General features: G+C 41.1%; 2 protein-coding genes across 3 annotated transcripts in view; both read left to right on the plus strand.

The window, feature by feature from the left end:
- Positions 1-337, plus strand: part of LOC104477947 (cytosolic phospholipase A2 epsilon) — a 35,464-nt gene extending 35,127 nt beyond the window's left edge. For both annotated transcript variants that reach the window (XM_086748035.1, XM_086748036.1), the window contains one exon: positions 129-337. In XM_086748035.1, coding sequence (XP_086604161.1) covers positions 129-337 — 209 coding nt within the window. The remainder of the gene's footprint in view (positions 1-128) is intronic.
- Positions 338-4,094: 3,757 nt separating this feature from the next.
- On the plus strand, positions 4,095-20,897 carry LOC104477948 (cytosolic phospholipase A2 epsilon). Its single transcript, XM_086748037.1, has 21 exons — positions 4,095-4,121; positions 4,752-4,838; positions 7,233-7,305; positions 8,252-8,388; positions 8,797-8,928; positions 10,416-10,456; positions 11,166-11,208; positions 11,988-12,066; positions 12,267-12,436; positions 12,577-12,663; positions 13,400-13,437; positions 14,126-14,261; positions 14,954-15,090; positions 15,514-15,736; positions 16,419-16,533; positions 16,919-17,056; positions 18,006-18,113; positions 18,787-18,978; positions 19,467-19,633; positions 19,997-20,183; positions 20,689-20,897. Exons 1-21 carry the CDS (start codon positions 4,095-4,097, stop codon positions 20,895-20,897), a joined length of 2,526 nt encoding a protein of 841 aa, XP_086604163.1.
- Positions 20,898-22,732: the final 1,835 nt, after the last annotated feature.

The following is a 22,732-nucleotide window of genomic DNA, read 5'->3' on the forward strand; positions in this document are numbered from 1 at the left end:
TTATCGGTTCATTTAAACCCTGGGATTTCTCTCCCAGAGAAAAGTCCCCTTCTTTGGGCTGCTGTCGACAGCTTGTCATTGACTGAGACAAACACCATGTCATAACAGCAACTTCTTTTTCTCTCCAGGTGTCAAGCGCTGTTGCTCAGAGATGGAGGAAGGACAACTTGATTTGACCAGTCGTTTTTCTCCCTACTGCATGTTCTCGGTCAGGTATACCGATGAGAATTACCGCCGGCTGCTGAACCTCAGTGAATACAATGTCATGAACAACTCACAGATGATTATGCAGGCCTTGCAGATAGCGATGCAAAGGAGAAGGCAAAACATGTGTTGATCACCTATCCAGCTGCCCCTATCTTCTCAGAGGAGTTTTTCAGGCTCTAGAACACAGAAGGGACAGAGCTTTTTGAACACCGGCTGTTCTGCACTACAGAAAGAAACTACCCCAGATGGCTCAGTGGTTGTTGTTATTTTTTCCATTCCCAAGAATTGGCTTCTATAGGCAAAGACATTGCCTGGGAAATTTATACATATGCTTTGTTTCCCCAAATTAAGGTTGTCTGTAGAACACTCTTTACCTAAAATACTTGTTAGATTTTAAAAATAGTGTTATTTTAAGCCTAACTTATTATAATGCATGACATATAGGAAAATAATTTTTTACCACTACAGTACTACAGTAATACAACTCAGCCAACACATCTAGAGAGGCCGTAAGAAGGGGATATACACTTCTGCTCCCCACAGTTCTTCTTCGTGGAACACAAGGTACATCCAACTCTGGAAAATGAAGAAAACCTGAGACATGAATGGAAGCTGGCATTGGATTCCTGGGTCAACTCTGTTTTGCAAGTGTCCTGAAGAGCAGCTGCAGAGGTTGGAAATGTAGGGACAAGTGTGTGCACACAGCCAGCCTGTGAATTGCATCCATCCTATGTAGATGGGAAGGAGCAACTTAAAAGGAAGTAGTGTAAGATTTTTCATGTAAAATTTTTTTTGCAGTGCAAGGTGGAATTTAGGCACATCAAAATTGTCTGTGTATTTATGTCAGTTTTCATTGCTTTGTGTTGAGAGGGTATATAAAAAGTCAACATTTTATTTTGAACCTTTCAAAATTAAACACAGTGGGGATTTTTTTCCCAGTTGAGTTACTCCTCATATTAAACTTCCTTTCTTAAATTAAAAAGAAAAAGTGCTTCAAATGAAAATATTTTAATGCTGCTAAAGAATGAAAACTTTTTTGTTTTACTCGATGCAATTTGTTTAAACAGTTTAGGACATATGCCCATCAACAAAAATGCTTATTTGTTTTGTTCTGCCTGTTCAAAATGTGTTAATAAGCAAGAGTGAGTTAATAGTCTGCAACAACTAAAACCATCTTAAAACAATCTGAACAGACCCTCCATGGGATCTAGCACAAAACCACCAAAAACATTTGTTGTGGGCTTGCATTTTTAAACTTTCTTCATATACCCTTTTATGGAAAGTGTCTTTTCTGAACTGTTGAAAGTGCTGAGGATGAGCTGTAAAAATTATAAATCCATAACAACCTTTCCATTCTAGGAACAAATCAAATTGAAAATACACTTTTTTAATTAATAAGTTTTGTGTCCTAATGATGACTGGGAAAATTTTGAACTACAAGTCTACTCAGTGAAAAAAAAGAATCTATCAACTAGATATCATAATCTGGGGCTAAAATAAACCAGGGAAAATACTTGGGTAAGTTGAAACATTTCATATTAATATTTTACTAAAAAAATTGTTTTAAAACATAGCTTCTTTTTAATAGACCTTCTACGTCGTCAGTCTAGGAACCTAACCTGAAAATAACAGGTTTCATTTAGAATCAAATACCATGTTTGGCTTGCTACAAAATTACAATGTGAGGATTTTCATTTTGGCAAGAAACAATGACAACTTTACAAATTGTCTCACAATCACTTTTGCCAACACTTTTGTAATTTAAGATGTCAAACCAAATCTTATTGCTTTGTGCAACTTCTTTTTGTGCAACATTTTTGTGCAGTCTAATGTTGCAAGCCTAAAGATCAGAGCATAAATATTATAATTTAAAACTCTTTAGATTTTGAACAAGTATGTACTTCTGCTGGGTTTTTATTTCTATGGTAGTTCCACTAGTCATAATCAGAAATATGGTGCTATGTGCTCTGCACATAACCCTGAGAATTGCCTCCATTTGAACTTGAAATTCCTGATGTGAAAAAATAAACATAGGTTTTGGCCATATACTCATGCCATCTCCAGCTCTGAAGAAATGTTATTTGCATGCAAATATTTTGTATATACAATACTGGACAATAAAGGCTTGTTCACAAAATTCTGACTTGCTCCACATATTCAGGCATTTCAGTAATATGCTCCAGATTCACAGTGTGTTCCTTGTTCCAGGAAAACAGAACTGTTGTTATCTGTGCGAAGAGCATACCGTATATTTGCTGTAAGCATCACAGATAAAGGAATGTCTCAGAGATGGATTGCAGGGGTACAAAGCGAGTCACAGCCTCTCCCTCCTGCAAGGGCTGTCTCGGATGTGGATTGCAAATATTATTTGTGAAAACAGGAGCTTTTTGACCACCAGCACGGTGGGAGTGACAGTCTCAGAGCCCCAGTCCTGGTGGATAGTCTGGTTTACAGTTTAGCCCTCCAAGGAGATGTTGTAATAAAGCACTGCCTATGACTGAAAGATGCTGATGTTGCCAAGGGTTTTCTGTGACCCGATGAAAAACTCATTTCATCAAGATACAAAACTGCAGCTGGCACAAAAGCATGCCATATATGTAGACGCATATATACGCATAGACCTTGATGGTGTTGTGAAATAACATAGCCTATAGCAAAAATTTATTCTATTAAGTTGACAGTGATGACTGTTGATATTATTTTGCATGGGAATGCGCAAAGGGGAACTGTGTTGGCTGGTAACCACGTTTAACCAGTAAGCTCAAAGAATGCTCAGGGAATGGGTGACTTCTTGCTCATAGACAATACACCAGGAGAGCAGTTTTGATCTGTTATGACCTGCTGAAGATACAACAGCCTTTGATGGCCCTTTTTGATCCTGTTCCAGTGGGTTGGGAGCTGTGCCAATTTCTTTGGCATAGGGGTTAGCTGGGTGCTCACAGTCGCAGGGGCAGTCGCAGGTGTCCTGCCACAGCAGTGGCTTCACATGTGTGCCAAAGATGGAGCAGAGGGTGGCATGCGGTTGGCACTGAGTTTTGCCTCTGGCTGGTAGGATTCATTGTGTCAGACATGGGTGCTCAGATGCAGCTAGATTACAGCTAGAATCAGTCTGAGTGGTGCAGAAATATTCACAGCGGGTGGAGGTAAGTTAACAGAAGTCATTGCTTCAGGACTCTTCATCTAAGCAAAAATAATAACAACAAGCCATAGGAAAGAAGGGGAGAAGAATACAATGAGTTGAGGAGAGACTTGGCCCTGGTACCAAGGCTAAATAGCTATAAACCACCATATGAATGTGTCTGCTCTGCACACCTAAACCTGGGATTGCAGGGACGTGTGGTGCAGAAATCCTGTAAATGCCTTTTGCAAGAACCAGTTTAGTCTGAAAGTAATAGTTTTATTAGTTTTTTTTTTCTTCCATTAACTGTTTTATCCTATCTGCTTACTATCACAGGTAACCTAAATGCAATCAATGTACTGTTGCTGCATCTTACTGCAGAGTATATATTTTTGTAGGCTTTGAGGCCTTGCTAAGTGGAACATTCAGCGCTCAGGTAAAAGGGTATCCATCTCTTAACATTAGTCATAAACCTGCCGTTGGCCAGTATTGGGCAAAGTGACTCAAACAGCATACTCCCACGTACTCTGCAGGCAAAGGTATTTTTTTCCTACTTACTTGACCACAGGATATAGTTTCCTACTATAAGAAAATGGGAGGGGAATGACTGGGTTTAAGAAATCAGGGAGAGGTGGGGCTCTGAGTCAGTTTATAAAACAGTTGCTTGCCTGCATATGAGACATTTAGGCTACAGGTGTCTGTGGAAGCTGGGAGATATGAAATTGCATTGCCACAGATAACACGGGATGTGTACGTGACAGCAACTACGATGGAGCAAGATGGCATTTTGTCTCAGGTAAGAAGGGTGCAGAGTAAAGAAAGGTGTCTGGGATCTCAGCTGGCTATGCTGCACATAGTGCAGAGGTGTTATGGCTTTCTTGGCCTGTCATTAGTGATAAATGACTGTGTAGGATGAAGAAAGTCAGCACTTCAAGAATTTGTTAACGAAATATTTAAAAGATAGCAAACCATAGGAAGGAATTAAAAACTACTTGGGGATTAAGAGCTTATTTACAAAGGAAGCATTTGGGTGTTTTCTTCATTTTAGAAATGTGATATATGCAACCTTAGAATAACTATTAAAGAGCATGCAGATGTGCTACAAGGTGAAAGAGTAACGACAGGGTGTGTTTACGGAAGACACGTTTGCTGTTCCTTGAACATCCGGGCTGACAGCTGCCTTCCTTCCCTGTGTGTCAGGCAAAGGGTGGACCTTACCTGGCTGCTACATCTCTGCTCCGGCTTCCTGGGGCAAGCACAGCACAGGCACAGCCTGAAACACCTGTACCTGCCCGGGCTCTACGGCTGGCGCTGACCATGGGCTCCCTTTTGGCACTGTACTGCAGTTCTCACCTCCCGATGAGGATTGCTTTCAAAGGAGACAGGATGGCTTTTTCCGGGGTAACGTTGGCCCTTCTTGTTGCAGGGGCTGATCACTAAAACTGCTGGGCTAGAAGAAGAAGAAGTTACGCGGCTGAATCCTGATGGGGAACAGCAGACTCCTGCAACAAAGGTAAAGCAAAGGAGAATTTAAAAAAAAAACTGTAAAAGAGACTTTCCTGCTGGGTGGAGCCTGGGCGAGAAGAGATAGGGTTCAGCATGTGCCAAACAGTCTAATTAGCTGCCATAACCCATCCAGCTCCCTCCATGAAACACCGTCCTGCTTATCATTTTGATCACTTCACTTACGCAGTCTTGCTTCATGTTAAAGTCCTAGTGCTGTTTTTTATCCTTGGCACACAGGAAATAAACCGTGTTTTAACAAGACTAGGATCATCAAAAGGATGGGTTTGAACAGCCTTTCTGCTAGATAGGTCTTGCAAAAGCACAAGGGCATCTTTACTGCCAGTGTTGGCAGAAATAGCTGTGAAATTTTGCCACTTATTCCCACAAAGGTTTTGCCACAATCTTGAAGTGAATTTTCAACATCTGATTTCCTGGATTAATCCTTCTTCTGGCCTCTACAGAAAAACCTAATAGTTTTCCAGGAGACTTGAGACATGTTGTATGAAATCTTTCCTCTAGGAAATGAGAGGACCAGATGTGCTTTAAAGATTTTTCTGACCTTGTTCTCTCTAGTTTGACACAATTTAGTAATAATTAGGAACTCTACCTTGTTGTGTTTTGAGCTGAGTTAAGTTGCTGAGTGACACATGTTGTGCTTACAGTTTAAGGAATAGCCAGCCCTTTCTGTTGATAAGCTGAATGGAAAACCCAAAGATGAGAAAATACGCCCTAAAATGCAACTCTCTGCACTGCAGGGATCATGGCAGATTCAGAAGAACAAACCAAACCTCTTGAATTTTGTAGGCAAAACTCACACCGCTGGTGGGATTTTGGCCATTTGTTATTTACACCTCTGTGATGTCTAAGCCAAAGCTCCCTGGCTATGACAGGGCACATCCACGTGCCTGAGTACTTTGTTCAATCTGCACTCCCTCCCTGGTGCTTTGGGATCGCTGCAAGCCACAAGAGTGGCTCCAGGGGACCCAGTCCCTGAAACTGAGTTGAGCCCTTCCAGGAAAGTGTCTTCTCCAAAGCCAGCCCCTGGCAGCACCTGTTGCTGGCTCTGTAATTACTGAACACTTTCCACCTGTACCTGCCTCATTTCTGTGCCTTAGGAATTAGGTTTTAGACACAAATAAAAATGCATTTGATGGTCTTATCCGTAGCTACTCTTTGGAATCACAGCAGTGGTTTAACATCCTTGATTAGCACACTCTGCACCTGCTGTGCAGTTGAACAGTGCAAATGTCATTGAGGCCTTTTCCTAGGAAGCGGTGCTTTGGTTACCTCGAGGCTAATTTTACCTGTTTCTTCATTAGCCTACTTGCTAATTGCCCCCAATCTCAACAATATCTATTCATTAGCCCCAGTTGTATGCATTAATATACTCAGCCTAAACATTATGAGAGACATCACATCGATATATATTCCATATGAATGTATATGAATACTGATGCACTTCATTTCGTACCGATGGCACATTATTAACACAGTACATACCGAATTGTTTTGCTCAGACAGGCCAGCTAAAGCAAGAGTACTGCTCTCCTTTCCTGCAGTGCCTCTGTCATGTCTCCTTCTCGGTGGGACCTCAGTGAGGTCAGTGCCATGCTAATGCCACTTCAGGACTGGCAATAGCCTTTTTATAGTCGTTTTGCAGTACAGGTGGAGTGAGCAGGTGGTGTTACTACCTGCCCGTGGCCCTGTAGTTGCACTAAAGGAGTTTACATGGTTCAAAACTGGAGAAAAGCTTCTCATGTGAAAAAGTCAGAGGTGAGCTCACCTCAAGAGGAGCAGTTGTGCCACTGTAAATGAAAAACGGGCATAGTGAGTAGCACAGTGGAAGTGCAAAGCAGCAATCTCTTCCTCTGACATTAAAAGCAGCGTGGAGATCAGAGGTCAGCATTTAACTCTGGGGCGTACCGTACATTTAAAAGAAAGAGAATATGAGACAATCGTATCCCGTAGCCCAAGAAACTGAACATGTGTAAAGAATGGATGGGGGGTAATTCCCAGGATGATAATTTTGTCACTTGCAAAAAGCCTAAAGCACCTTCTCATTTTCTGCCTTGGAAATTTAACAAGTAAATATTCTCCCAAGCTGAGCCTGAATCTTACCACTTTTTGCGGCTATATTTTAGTTAGAAAGCAAATAAATTATGTATAATAATACAGATCCACGTATCATGCTATAAAAGTAGAGAACTCTTTCAGTCTAGTACTTGATTTAAATATGTGTAGGAAAATAGATGTATTGGCCATTTTACAGTCACACAGAACAACTCAACTCATTATTTGGGTACTTCTGTTTCCTGATCATTTCTATCTTCTAAATATGCTGTCTACCCTTAGCATTCATTACTGTCTTTTGCATGAGTTGTTTTTTCCCCCTCCTCTGCAGATAGAATCATCTCTGTGTTACTTACTGACTGTAAGAGTCATAAGAGCAAGAAATATCCACCAGGCAGATGTCTGTAAGTATCTGTAATGCTTTGTATGGTCCCCTTAACCTTCATGGGGTACTAGCTAGTCCTGCTCCAAGAAAAACTGCTTTCCAGATCTCTTTCATGGATGGAGAAAGTCCTCTCACTGGCATACTGGTTCCAGCAGTGAACACAGTGTGTTGCTCTTCCTTGCATTAGCCCTGTTCTGTGCAGAGGTAACTCTACTAGGTCACAGCTGTACCTATTACACCTATTTCCGTGCATCTCCAAAGGGAGCAGGGAAAGCTCAGCAGCCTGTTGGAAGTAAGAAATGTGTAAAGATCTCCTGTGTTTTCCTCCAGAGTACAGTTATATAACAAAGAACACAAACTAGTTAGGATAACGGTGCAAATACAGAAAATGGAGTAACCTTATTTCAAATTTAGCTTGTACTCAAAGCTTTCTCAAGACTAAGTAATCCAAATTACCCTAATTCCCTGTGTACCAGCTTTCACAGATAAAAGCCCATTAGCTGTTGTTACATTTTGTAGGTTCACTTCTGACAGCCTGCAATTGAAATATAATAGAAGATTATAGCTTTACTTACGCAGAAGTCAAGAAGCATTTTTTTTAATGTTGTGTCTCTCTAAAATAGAAGCTATCACTTTGTTTCCTTAGCCCTTGTGGACATAGGGTGCTATGGTTGTCCCGAATTATTTTATCCTGGGCTAAACTGATTACTTGATGACAGAGAAGGAGAAGAAAACCCTTTGTTTTTAATGCGTTTGTTATATCTCTAATCCCATTTATTCAGAGAAGAATCGTGTCCCTCTTATTTTTTCTCCTTTCCTATTACCTAAATTGTAATGTTTATATTGGACAAATACGTCATCATGTATCATAGTGTCTCTCTTTGAAAGCAAAGCTTCATGTTGTTCAAGTAATTCTTCTAGAGCCAATCCTCATTTAAGATGTGTCTGTGTTTTTTAACATACAGTAAGCCAGACTGATTGCTACGTGAGCCTGTGGCTGCCAACTGCTTCAACTGAAAAATTTCAGACTAAAACCATCAAGAACTGCAAAGACCCAGTCTGGAATGAAACCTTCTACTTTAGGATCCAGAGTCAGGTCAAGGTATTGAGCTGGGACTTCCCTGTTAACCATGACCCTAGGGAGCAACTGCCAGGCTTTACCCTTTTGGAAAGGGGACATAAGTAATTTTTCTCAAGAGGCAAGAAAAGATGCAGAAAGACGTGAGAATAACACATATCCTTATGATGGTTTTCCATGCCATGAAAGACAAGTATCTCTCTCAGCCACACGTAGAATATAACCTTTGAGATGTTTGTGATTTCCTCTCATTCCTCCCTGCAGGCAGATGCGTGCATGAAGTTGATTTCCCCTCCCCTTCCTTCCCTTCCTGCTCTTTTTCTTTACGTCCTCCCAACTCCTCACAACATCTGACTAAAACAGCTATCCCCAGGATTTCCTGCTTTGAATCAAACCTGACACATTTCTAAAGTCCTTCTGTTCCCCTCACAGAATGTGCTGGAGCTGGCACTCTATGATAAGGATGTGGTTACCCAAGATGACCACCTCTTCACTGTGTATTTCGATATAGCCAAACTTTCCCTGGGAGAGCAAGTCTTCATGCACTTCAAGTGTGATTCACAGGTGAGGTCTGAAATAAGAAAAGGAATAGGTTGGCAAGAACGTGTTTGTCTGCTGCTCTGTCTAAAATGTTATTTGCAAAATCTTTCTTTTTTTTCCTTGTTGTGTATGGACTGTCCAGCCACGTAAGAGGAAGTTGATTTTCACTCTGATGCAGGAAACCCTCTTCACATCTGGATCTGTAGGCACAGTGAAGGGATTGGTGTTGGCCACAGAGGCTCACAAACTTCAAGTGTCTTTGCAAAATTGTCACCTTGCTGAGCCTGCCCCCATCAAGGATCGAGGACTGTGTCCACACCAATACATGATGCTTTTTGTCATAACTTGTTACTTAACCTATTAATTAGGAAGTAATAACTCTGTGATTGGAACAAAGTGTCAAACCAGACCAGTTGCTAATTATAGACTGTGACATGTGTGTTTGAATAAGGTGTCTAATTCATGCCACTCACCTTGGCAACAAGAAATATTCCTATTTTGAATGTCCAGGGAGGCTCTGAAAGTCACACATCCCACCTCACAGTATGTTCTCTCTGTCCCTCTCCTTTTCCAGTTCCCTCCCAGTCTCTTGTGCACCTGTCATGCACCACTCAGCTGATTAATTACCTTATCTACACACACCCAAACTCCACTCTGCAGTTCATTATCTTTGAATGCCTTATTTGAACACTTCTTTCTTCAGCATGCAGTGTGTGGACTTCCCCTAGCCCTTGGTAAAATACAAACATTAGACCAGTTGTAACCCAGCTCCTTACTGTCTCGGCGGTTACTGGTGCCATATCCAAGCCTTTCATTGCTGTGTTTGCACAGGTACAGTAGTCACAGCCCATAGTCTTCAGGCCTTCATAAATATTTTTTGTCCTATATTAATAACTTTTTGGTGTCTTTAATGCAACAGTTAATTTGAGCAGCTAAGTAACCTGCAACACGGTCTCAGTTCTCTCTTCATGATCCCTTCTGTCCCTATCTTTGTTTTCCTCTCTCCTGTGTTTTCTTACACCTATGAATTATACTCTTCTCCACCACCTCACAGTCCAGGCCTTCGTGTCAGATTTACCTCTGCCCCAATGCCCTCAACACATTGCCACACAAAGAGGCTGTCCTCTTTCACAGCTGCTTTGCCTGTCACCATTCCCTCTGCTTATGCCAGAGGGGTTTGGCTGCTCCCCTCAGCAGACCCTCTTTCTCTTTGCTGGCAGACTCGCTATGAGACAGCATCTCCACCTGGGTCTGTCCCTTGCGCCCCAGCAGAAGCAGGCAACCCAACTACTTTCTTTGTTAAAAACTGTCGCAGCCATCCAGAAACTTCCTATCAATAAAGAATCTTGAGGCTCAGGACACACAGATGTGAGGTGGTAGGTGCCTCTATTTTAAACGCTCTGCCAGTCACAAACAGTGCATGCATGCCTATACTGCCAGAATAAGAACTTTCATTATGAGAACTGCCAGTGGACTAGTGCCAAAAACATTTTCCTTTCTTTATTTTCCAGAGACAAGAGGAGCTAGAGGTGGGATTCGCATTGGATAATATGTAAGTAAACATGAAATGCAACATAATCTGCAGACAAAAAAACCCAGCAATTCAGAGGCATGAAATAATCTAGGCTAATTGTCCAGAGTGCATCATTCCATGATGCTGCTGCTGACGAACGTGGTTTCCCAAGGAATCCATGCTATGAGCTGTCTGACGAATGGTGTGTGCCAGGATGACCTCACGTGAACTTCAGGCAGACAGGGAGAACATCCTAAACCCATTTTTGTCTAGTGTACTGAACACTGTTTAAGACTGGAATACTGGGACTGCTGCTCTGTTATGTGTTTGTCTCTGAGATCAGCCGGGGCGTTCACCTCCCTTTGAAGCACAACATGGAATGACGCACTGGATTTCTGATCTAGAGCCATTCCCATCCAGTTCCCCAACAAACCACAATTCTTCAAAAACTGGATTCAGTGAAGTCATCTGCAGCCTTAGTTTGGGGCTCAGCATAAAATTACTACACAGCTTGTCCTCACAATACCTTTTCTTTTGCTAAGCTCCAGGACTGGATCAACTGGTAGGATGACAATTGTGCCTTGACAGAGCAGAATGAGGAAACCTGTACCACAAGTCTTTTTGGACTTTTGTTTCCAATGCACAGCTAAAAATAAGCAAGAGGAGGACCAGGAGAAGGGTGTGGCTCATGAATTATGCTGTAATTACACTGAGTTATTAAAAATGTATTTTTCTTTCTGTTTCCTAGTTCAGGCCCTTCCGAAACCATCATTACTAATGGAATACTAGTGGTGAGTGTTATGTTTTGTCATCTTTCTTGTCCTGTTGCCACACTTGTTTCACTTGACTTGCAGCCACCAGGCCAACATGCCACTTGGCTGAGCAAAGCCAGCACTGAACGCTGTGATTTCCCTCTTCTTCATCTGCCTTGGGACACATCCTTGTGGGTGGCATCTATGGAGAGGCTGCGGCTGGAACCGTGGGGAGATCCACCATGCTAACATCCCTCTGGTGTTGCAAAGGCAGCACATGGAAGAGGTTTAGGTCTGCGACATCAGTGGAGCAGTGAACTTTCCCTTGGACATCTCTTATCCTGAATTCCTGTGTTGCCAAAGTGACAGGGTTTGTCCCTTCCCATGCACATGTCATTTCCTGCATTCATAACTGTGCTTGTCACACAGGGGCTTTCTGGCCATGCCATTTCCTCATTTAAGAGCTTTGTTTCCTCATTATTTTTGTTTAAATCAGTCCTCTGATTTAAACATCTCTGTTGGGATCCTGGGAGTACTGTTTTTAATTTTTCCCTTACCTTTTCCCTTCTGCAAGCCCTGTTCATCCACACTGCACCCCCAGCCTTGCCCTGGCTGTGTCTCGTTTCTCAGGGATTCCTCCTGTTCCAGCCAGCATCTGAAATTGAGGTCACAGTTGAGAGAAATTTTTTTCCTCAGTAAAAAGTGCACTGCCTGTATAGCATTTGGATCATCATCAGTAGGAGATTAGATTAGGAAACAGAATTGTGGACTAGAAAATTCCATGCCATGAGGTATTTTATTGTTCATGTCTCTCACAGTCTCGCAAAATCTGCTGCTTGGAAGTCCAGGTGGTTGAGAAGAAAAAGAAGAAGAAAAAAGAGAAGAAATCTTTATCAAGTGAGATTATTTCTCCATCAGCTGTTTTTTAACAATGGCATGCTAATATTATGAAGGGAATTGGCTTAATTGTCTTAATGTAAGAATGAAAAAAAAAAATCCCAGAGCATTACAACAGCCTTGTGATAAACTGTAAGAATTTTTGTTTCCAATTTTGATGAGAAAATAGTTCTGTGTCTCCTTTTATGTTACTTCCTTAGAGAAAGAATTCTCCTTTAAAGTGCAAGGCTCTTACGAGGGCACCCAAGACATCACGCTAGGATCTGATCTAATCTTCAGCTCCTCCTCTCCTGCCAAATTCCACTATGCCAGATACAAGCAGCCAATGCTGGATGTTACTCTACCAGGGAAGAAACCATCTGCCTCTGTTGTATGTTATAACTGGACTTCATAAAACATAATAACGCCATGTAAAGTAACATGCACCATAAATAGTAATGTTAATTTGCATTGTGGAAAGACAGTAACGTTCCTTACAATATAAACTGAGATATATTTGTATTTTTTCAGCGTTCCCAGGTATATGATACAAACTCAGGCTCTTCAAATGTGGAACTTCATTCCCTTCCAAGTGGAAAAAACATGATCTTAGCAGAGGTCAGTGCCTGCTCTTTTGTGGAACAGGTTGAGAAACCTGAGTGTGGAAGTCTGCATTCTCCTGATGATTGCCAGAGTTCTTTCTGATGATAAAAGCCCGCAGACAAAAATGCCATCATTTAACAGTGGTGGGTCTTTAGGTAATAAGGACAGGTTGTGCCCTGTTCTGTTTGAATGGGAGTGGGAATACAGGGGATTTTGTTACTCCATCCTATCTTACTTCATGCTAAATTTTGAGGCTCTGCTTTTCCCCTTCTCACGCACCACTGGGGCACCTGAACTAACTGAGGTACTGCCAACATCTTGCTGATGCCGACCATGCTTTACAAAGCACTTTTAGATTCATGATTAAAAAAAAAAAACCACGTAGAATGAAAGGATCACAGCTGTTTTGGGGTATAACCCACAGAAAGGGAGGGGCAAATAGTGCTGCAGCCTGACTGACTGCTTTAGGTGATGTTGGCAGGGATGGGTAAGGTACATTATCATTACTTTGCTCTGTAAACAGCAGTTGTCCTCAGATGTTACATTCACTAGAAAACATTAGGAATTACTGAACAATTTCCCTAACCATAAACCACTGCAGTCAATTCACATACGCTGATGGATTATTCACAACTCCTGATTTGTAACTGCATTGCTAGGATGGCACAAGCTAAAATTCCTCCTGGGACTGCAAGGGAGGAGTGCTAAAGTAGGTGGTCATACTTACACTGTTTGGATTCTTGCTTTCCAGGATAAAGGATTTGACTTACACATGAAGGCAGAAGACTGGTAAGAGACTTGAGCACTCTTGGAGACTAATGTGTCCTTAGCTGAACTTGTCTCACTCTTTGCTTTTTACTGGGGAGGAGGCCCTTGCAGTAGGACAGTAGGTTTTGTGACCTGGTGATGTGGAATTCATGTGAGCTGAAAGCAAACTATGTGTGGAAAATTAACAATACATGTCGATAATCCATATTGAGACATGAAAAATTAAAAAGATGCATAAAATAGAAGAAATATTTTAACTAGCCAATTATCTTTGCTCAGTTATATCAGTTTTATGCTGAGCACAGTCTTCAACCTTTTCTTTAACACTGTACAAGAGTGCAGCTGATCGCCTGGTACTGCTGATCATGAAGTAGGTAAACTTGCTGCCTACTTCAAGATAACTGTGAAAAGCTTTTCCTACAGCTCTCAGTGCTGACTAAAGTATGAGAGAATCCAGACAGCAAATGTCTCAGAAATTATCTGCAGGAATGTCTTTCCTTAGGTTTTCTTTTGATAACTACTAAGAAATGTAGCAGTCCTTCTGTCCATCACTCTTTCACACAGCATTGTATACCTGCTTGGGAGTGTAGGAAAGGCTCCTCCTGTAAATGTGGTACTTTGTGGATTTGGTTTATTTCATTGTCTTGGAAACTGAACTTGTCTACCAATAATAGAATAGAATAATTTTTTTTCCTGATCTTTGCTCCAGCCCAGACCACCTTGACGTGCGTTTAGGGTTTGACCTCTGTGCGCAGGAGCAAGACTTTCTACGCAAAAGGCAGAAGTACATCGCTCCTGCTCTGAAGAAGGTCCTGCAGCTGGAACAGGATTTGCTGGACCACGAGGTCTGTAGGGCAAACATTCAAAACATCTAATGAGTGCTTAGCAGTGTGGACATAACAGAGGACATAGTATGACCTCTTTTTCTTCCCAGTTAATTTTTTTTTTTTGGACTTTCCTTATCTTTAAACTTATGTACGCTTCCAATACTGCCCCATACCGCTAATCTCACACTGCCATTTGTGTCTTTTGCAATTGCTATCCTCAGTTTAACTCTTCTCCTGCGACATTTCATTGCAAACCAGGCTAGATATTCTATACATAGAAATGGCTTCTTCCATGGTCTTTACCCTACCATGCTTGGTACCTTGTTATGCTTGTTGATAATCCTTCCTCCTCTCTGACCTCTGAGATTTCTTTTTCCTTCCTGCCTTTACAACTGATGTTTTCTCTTTTACTGTCTCTTTCAGTTTGAATTAATGAATTTTCATTTGTTTTTTACCAAACATCTATATTGAACACACTGGAGACAAGCATCAGTTATCTAAGCAAAAATCATCACTACTTTTATTCCTGTTCTCCTTTACAAAATAAACGGTAGCTTATATTTCAGTAGAAATCATTTGGAAAGAAGTCTAAGTCTGGGCAGTTGTCTGGGTGGCATCAGGCTTTGTGTAATAGGAGATCTCTGCTGAGAGCCGCAGTCAGCTGCAGCCCGCTGTCTGACGCCAGCCCTTTCTGTTCATGTGTTGCACAGACACCAGTGGTGGCCATCATGACTACGGGAGGAGGGATGAGATCTTTGACTGCGCTGTATGGCAGTTTGCGGGGGCTCAAGAAACTCAATGTCTTGGACTGTGCCACATACCTGACTGGCCTGTCTGGTACTACTTGGTAAGTGGGAATGGGCAGCCCTTGGCTGGAGTCTTCCTGATGACTTTGATGCACTGAAGTAGGCTGGGGCTGACATGCAGTAGTCTATCTATAATACCTTCTCAGAAGTCCCATCTTTTTTTAATCTTCTTCCAAAATTGACATATTAAAGTCTTTAAACAGGGGAAAGTCACATAATTTGCAGGAGCATGAAAACAAGTGTTTTCTTAAGAACAGCTTATGGAAAAATGCTCAAGCCATTTTGATAGGGATAATGACTGTGACTTCAAAGGGAACATAGTAGTTTCTTAGGGAACTGAAGACAGGAAATCTTGTCTTGATTTAAAATCAGTAACTTAAAATAGAAACGTAAAATGTAGTCATTACCTACTTCAAAGCTTGATGTGTTTGTTTCCCTCTTCAATGTATGTTTTCTCTTCCTAGGACGATGTCAAACTTGTACAGAGATGCTGACTGGTCACAAAAGGATCTCAACAAGCAAATCAGCGAGGCTCGCAAACATATGACAAAATGCAAAATAAATTCCCTTTCCTTGAAGTATATGAAGTATTACAAAAAGCAGCTGTGCCAACGGAAAAGAGAGGGCCACAAAACATCTTTTATAGATCTCTGGGGGCTTGTCCTGGAATCTTTGTTGCATGATGGGGTACAGTATGTCATAAAGCCATGTTTGCAGTTGCTTACAATATTCTGAAAATTAATTTCTGGGGAAGATATTTTCCTGTTTGTTCTGAGAGAAGTAGTTTCTTTTGAAACTTTGTCTATACAAATGCACAGCCATTTCCAAAACATTTGGAAGTCTCTCAGATATCCAGCCATGGAGGAAATCAACATTCTTTCTTGTAAGATTTTCTTGTGTATTTTTCTGAGAAAATGCCAAGATTAACATTTTGAAAAAATATTGTATTTTAAGATATTTTTGTCATGTTCTGTGAGTATTTTATTTTAAAATAGCAAAATTATAGACATTATCTTAATGCCTATGGGAGGTATTAAAAAACAGACCTGCAGAGGACTGTTACATAAACTTGCAGCATAATGCTTTAAGCTGGTTTATACTAAAAGTATTGCTTTATGCTCTTCATTGTTTCCTTCCATTTTCATCCTAATGGGTCGTCAAATAATCTGGCACCAGATGGGATGCCTGCAGATATTTCAGTAACAGAACACTTACAGGAATTTTGACAAATATGGAACGCTGCACAATTTAAGCCCAGCACACATTATACATTAAAGACAGAAAAATTTCTGCCCTACAAGCTTAAATGCAAAGAAAACTTTCCTGTGCTAACTTTCATCTTAGTGTAACTGTATTTCTGGAATCACAGAAAGACAACCATAGACTCTCCGATCAGCAACGGGCCATCAATCGTGGTCAGAACCCATTGCCTATCTATACTGCAGTCAATGTCAAGAACAGCTATAGCACTCTGGATTTCAAAGGTAATTATGAGACTTCTGAGAGTCATTTTTCTTCATATTTAAGATATTAAATCTGGGACAGTCTTTTTAGATAGTCTAAAAAAATTCCCTCCATTTAAAGACCAGAACCTCAGCTGATGTGTATTCATGTAATGTCCTTGTGGTCAGGTAAAAGTTTGACTATCTATGCAACAGACTAAAAAATATTCCAAAGACTTTTCAGGTTCACAATTTTCATTTGCATAATGCTTATAGGTCACTGTTATTTATCTGAAATATTAGACTTAACTGTAGAAATTATTTTAATTTTTAACTCATTTCAATGCCATAATAGCAACATCATTTTTATCTACAACTAAGGGGCTGTAGTAAAACATTGTTCTCTTCTTTGGGTTCCTTTTCACAGAATGGGTGGAGTTCACCCCTTACGAGGTGGGATTGCAAAAATATGGAGCTTATGTTCGCACTGAGGATTTTGGCAGTGAGTTCTTCATGGGTCGGTTGATGAAGAAGGTCCCTGAATCCCGGATCTGCTTCTTAGAAGGTAAGCTATTGTCTTAATACATGTGAATGATTTTTTTTTTTTTCAATTGAGAGCTAAATAAACTAAGCACTAATAAAGCACTGGTGCATGACTGTCAGGGTGGTTTCACCTGAGAGAATAAATATCTTGTAACTGAATTAACACTTACCATAATGGATTCAGTTTGCTGTAAAAAGGAAAATTCAAAGTGACAGATGAACAGTTATTTTACTTTTTAAAGCTAGTTTTGAATAAAAATACAGCATTGTGTCCAGTCCAACAATGAAATTCAGGTCCCTGAGAGTCCACAGTTCTGCTCATGTTACTCCTGAAGGGTGAACTCCAGAGCCTCTTGCCTGTCTCACAGGCAGTCAGTAATTTGCATGCTTCCTATAGACAGTTTGCATGAGCCTTCATGCTCATTTGCCACTGCATTGGGGTGTATTTGAGCATACCATGTCTCCCCTGCTCCAGAGAGTTTGCTTTGTAAGAACTTGTGCCCAAGGGATAACCAAAGAAATTGTTTATCAAGCTCAAAAATACATTGTCAAAACTCGGCATGTTAACAGGCTTATTCTTAAAAAGGGAAGCCTACAAATGCAGAGGCTGTAAGACCACATTGTTGCTAAACACTTATCAATAAAATTCCCCATCCAATCTCTCAGATTGCAAACTGTCATCCTTTCTTTTTATACAAGCCTTTTTACTTTTTTTTTTTCTGAAAACCCAGGCTCCATAAATCATATTAATTCACAAAAATCTCAACATTCATTAAAATATATATCCAGCCCTAAGTACCATAAGACAAAAACCGAATACCAAAATAAGGTTTAAAAACCGGCAGCCAAATAAAAATGACACATTATCCATTTAAAACAGACTAAAGAAAAACATAAACCTAGGAAGTTGTATCTTATGATAATAGTTTTGTGATGCATGATGTCTGAATGTTTGATCTTTCCTTTTACAGGCATGTGGAGTAGTTTATTTTCATTGAATGTGTTATATATCTGGAATTTGTCCCATTCATCAGAAGATTTCTGGCACAGGTGGACCCGAGACAAAATTGACGATATAGGTAAATTATCATACTTCTTCCTTACTGTGTATTTATTGTTAGATAGAGTTAATGTTAGCTAAACCATCACACCCGTCTGCTAAGTGAGATGTTCTTCGTATATTTGGCATTTTTTGGAGTGTTTCTTCAAATGCCACATTACCTTTCTTGAAGGAACTGGATTCAAAGTCTCATACTGCAAAGTGTAACTGGATAATTTTAAAATCTCCAGCCCTGTGATCTCTGTTCTCACTGAGGGCTCAACAGTGATGTTAGCAGATGAGTAAAATGTTAAGGAATAGTAAGATTGATCTCTAAACGATTAACAATGCAAAAAGATTTTGATGCTACATAAAGTAGGAGCTACTGTAATACAAATAAGTACAACAGTTACCCTTTTCCAAAGCCTGCATTCAGTCTGTTCCACAAGCATGTGTGTGTCTGGTGCAGATTTTTATTGCTGCCTGATACTGGGTCTTGTTTTTTATCAGAGTCTGGGTCATGTAAGGAAATTGTATTTGGCTAGTAAGAGCAGCATTTTATTCTCTTTTTCATTTGGTCACTTGTGCTCATTGAGTCTTTTCATCCTAGGCCCTTTAAATAAAGAAAATATTGATTTTTATTACTCACCTTGACATCTTGGGGGATGACCTTGCCCTGGACAGGTAGAATTTAACAGCCTTTCTCTGTGCAGAAGAGGAACCCCTCCTACCGCAGAAGCTGCACGAGCTGAGGACTCGCCTCTTCACCCCTCTTGGCCGCCTCGGCAGCGCTCTTCGCAGCGCTCTCACCGACCGCCTCTGCATTGCCCAGGAGCACAACTTCCTAAAGGGTTTACAGATGCATAATGACTACCTGGAGAATAAGCACTTCTGCAGATGGAAAGGTAACAGAAGACCTGTGTTGCTGGGGAGAGAATAAACAAGCAAAACAAAATGAGAACCCAGTTTTTATATTAAACCCATTCTCCAAGGTCAGAGGCCATGTTTGGGCAGAATCACTATTAGACCAATCATTTGTGGCACACTGGGATGGAGGATGGCATGGTGTTGAACTCCATGCCAATGATTTGCTGGCAGCACACACCTCCTGAGGCAGGGGCACCAGGTCCTGCTGGTGGTCCACCCTTTCTCTGTTTGAAGACACAGTCAGCAGGTGGGAAGGAACAAGAAATCTCCTTCACAAATGTTGCCACTGCAGGTCCAAAACTCCATGTGGCTGGAGGTGGGTGGGCAGAAGAGAAGGGATATGGTGAATCTCCCTTCCCCAAAGACAGTAACCAGTTAGGGCTCTGTGGTCAAGGTGTAAGGGTGGAAAATAGGCTAACCAGTTTTGTGCTACTGCACTTACAGCCAGAAATATCTTTCTTTTTAGATACTGTGCTAGACACATTTCCCAATCAGCTGACACAATCAGAGGAATTCCTGTCACTGGTAGATACAGGATTTTTCATCAATACAAGCATCATGCCACTTCTAAAACCAGAGAGAAAGGTGGACGTCATCCTGCATTTAAATTACAGTGCTGGATCCCAGATACAGGTGAGAGGAATTGAAGCAGTCTTCAATAGCTGCATACTTGGAAGTTTTTAACACTTAGATGCTTTTCTATATTGCTCCCACTAAAAGTCTTGACCAGTAGAATTTTTAGCTTAATGCTGCAGTGTGATACTTTGTTTATAGGCTGTACATATTCTCATTTGTTTTTCTTTGACAATACAACTCTTTTGCGCTAAGAACCAAAGGAAACAAAACCTTCTGTCCGTGATGCAGTGCTTTCCAATAGTCATTTCAGAGCTTTCACACAGCTATCTTGGAAAATGCCCCCTTTGTTACTGGATTCCAAGAAATCCTGAGCCCTGAAATCCTCTTTAAGTCTTAGTACTGTTCTGCTCATTGATCCAGGCTCTGAACCAGACCTGCAAGTACTGCTCGGAGCAGGGAATCCTTTTTCCCAAGGTGGACTTGAGTGAAGAAGACAGGAAAAACCTGAAGGAGTGTTACCTCTTTGATGGCGCTGAGACTCCAGGAGCACCAGTACTGCTGTTTTTCCCACTAATTAATGATACCTTCCAAAAATACAAAGCACCAAGTAAGTAATCAAGCATGTCAAAAAAAGGTTGACAACACAGCCAGCCTATTAAAGGGAGGATATTTAATACTCCAACACTTAAACTTCACTATTGGCTCATTTCAATACATCAAACTTTTCTGTTGCTTAAAGTTACTTCTTTTAACAGTCAGAACGGTGGTCCTGTTTCAATCCCCGAGCTAGCTAGTTTGCAGGTAAGTGATGTACCTCTGTGAGCCACAGGCACAACTCAGAACTGCAGTGTAGACCCACATGAAAGGAACAATCACCATTTTCGCCCCCTCACTGTGTGAAGCAGTAGATATCCACCTGAGCCAGGAACAGAGCTGCCAGTTTGGAAGATAATTATTTGTTTAAGAAATAATTTTTTAAACCCACAAGAGTAATTTATATTATGAACTCTCTCTGTAGAAAGACTTCTTTCCCTGCTCTGCTAAGAGTTTGCTTGCTTATGATCAAAGTAACTCCCATCTCTCAGCAGTGATTTGTCTCCCCTTCCTCCTAGGTCAGAAGCGCTCAGAGTCAGAGATGGAAGATGGTAAAGTTGATCTCTATGGCTGCTGTTCCCCTTATTCAACATATTCAATCCAATACACTGAGAAGGCATATGACTGTCTGGTTCAGCTAGGTGAATACAACATCCTGAACAATGAGGAGCTCATTGTGCAGGCCTTGCGCACAGCAGTGGCACGGAAAAGGCAGAAAAGGAAATAATGAGAGACAGTTGAGGATGCTTTTGCATCCCTTAACCCACCAAGAGACTCAAGTTCCCTCAGGATCAGCCAGCAGGCTTCAAAGGACTCCTGCTCAACCCCACTTGACGACAGTTTCAGATGAACAAAGAAGACACTGAAGAGAAACTTTTTTTATCCAAAGAATTTCACTGCTGTAATTCATTGCAATTCAGTATGACGGTGGAGTACAATTCATTTTATGGTACAGAGGATGGGCAGCTATGAGGAAGAAAGTCTTAAAATGATCATGAGCATGATACTAGTTGCCTTGAGAGAGTTTGAAATGTTTAAGTGTAACATGTTCACAGCAGAACATATTAAAAGCGTATTTAATTAGCATTACTTGTGTTTTGTGTTTAGCAGCAGCTTGTGGGCCAGGTCTGTGACCAGGACCGTGGCACATTGTAGGTGAGTGTTTAAAGAAGGAAAGGCACATGTCATATGGCATGCTGTGGGCACCGATCATATCCAAGGGTGGCTTTGGGCAGAGGCAGAGGAGGCACAGGCCATGGGTAGCAGATAAAGTGAGAAAGGGAAAGTGTGTGTGTCTGCCTGGCCACCAAGTTTCTCTGTGCACTTCCTCACTGCTTCTTGGCTATTTGTCCCTCTTCCCACTCCTGGTGTGAGCAGTAGTAGCATAGTGACTAGAAGCACAAGCTGAACAGAACAAAACTCTGCTGGTTTTAATGCCCCTCAAAAAAAGAGCAAGTCCTTGAATTTATCCGCTCCTCCTGCCCTCACTGTTGGCTGGGTCTCTTATGAGTTCAGCACCTGCAGAATTAGGAGGCACTCACATTGAGGGAAAAGGACTTTGTATGGTCTTGGTGTAAGAAGGAAGATTTTGTGTATTGCAGTAGGGCACCTGAAGAGGATATACTGCTCCAGGAATGTTATTTTTTTTCCTCTTGAGTTATCAAACATTTATTTTACCTATACTGTTGCTGTGAGCCTTGTGCCATCTTTGAAGACAAGAAAGGTGCAGACCTATAGAGATCCCTGGAAGCTCTGGGAAAGTTTCTTATAGCAAGTACATCCTTCCGCATGGCAGGCTGCTGCAGGAGGATCTGTGCCTCTTGAGCTGTAATTTCTCTTGGACTGGCTCTGCGCCAAACTCAGCACTGACATGCACATACATGGCATAATTTGCCCATTTGGGCCAAGTGTGCTGTGATGAGAGGTTTCCTAACCCAGGCTTCTGACACTGTTCCCAGGAGGGAAGAGAGGTGGAGCACCTTGCTTGTACCCACAGCAAAGATCCTTCAGCCTCTCTTACTGTCTGATCTGCTCCCTAGGGCTTTTCTTGTTCTTTTGAAAAAAAAAACAAACCATTAGAGAAATAGCCTCATGAGATTTAAAACCATGCAAACCTGGATCACACAGTCATAGCACTATGAATTTCTTTCCAAATACACGAATAAGCTTATTTTGATTGTAGGTAACCCATGCTCTAGTTTGAATTAATAACACAAAACACACTAATACTTTACAGACCAAATTACTTATTTTATGTTTCTCCTGGAGCATTCACTTCTCAGTTACTAACAGACGGTAGAAACTCCAAAATTCTTCATAGGTATCTGTTTTATTAACCAAAGTAATGTTGAAAACATTAATAAAAATAGGACCAACAGGTGATGTTTACAACATGTGACAAATCTTTCAAAATAAATAAAGCCTACTCAACATATGCATGCATTTCTTTTATTCTGTAGTAATTTGAGAAGATTGGGTTGGAAGATGAAAATACAAATTCTTAATACAAGATTTTGATACTCCCAGACCACCTATTACGAATTATCAGTGACTTTTCAAGCA

This window comes from Chlamydotis macqueenii, chromosome 5 (genome assembly GCF_036417535.1).
Source record: "Chlamydotis macqueenii isolate bChlMac1 chromosome 5, bChlMac1.mat, whole genome shotgun sequence".
In the NCBI taxonomy this organism is placed as follows: Eukaryota; Metazoa; Chordata; class Aves; order Otidiformes; family Otididae; genus Chlamydotis; species Chlamydotis macqueenii.

Coding starts and splice junctions, on each gene's coding strand:
- LOC104477948 (XM_086748037.1), top strand. CDS start 4,095: ATGGAGCAAGATGGCATTTTGTCTCAG. Junction 16,534..16,918: donor TAGCACTCTGGATTTCAAAG/GTAATTATGAGA, acceptor TCCTTTTCACAG/AATGGGTGGAGTTCACCCCT. Junction 20,184..20,688: donor CCAAAAATACAAAGCACCAA/GTAAGTAATCAA, acceptor CCTTCCTCCTAG/GTCAGAAGCGCTCAGAGTCA.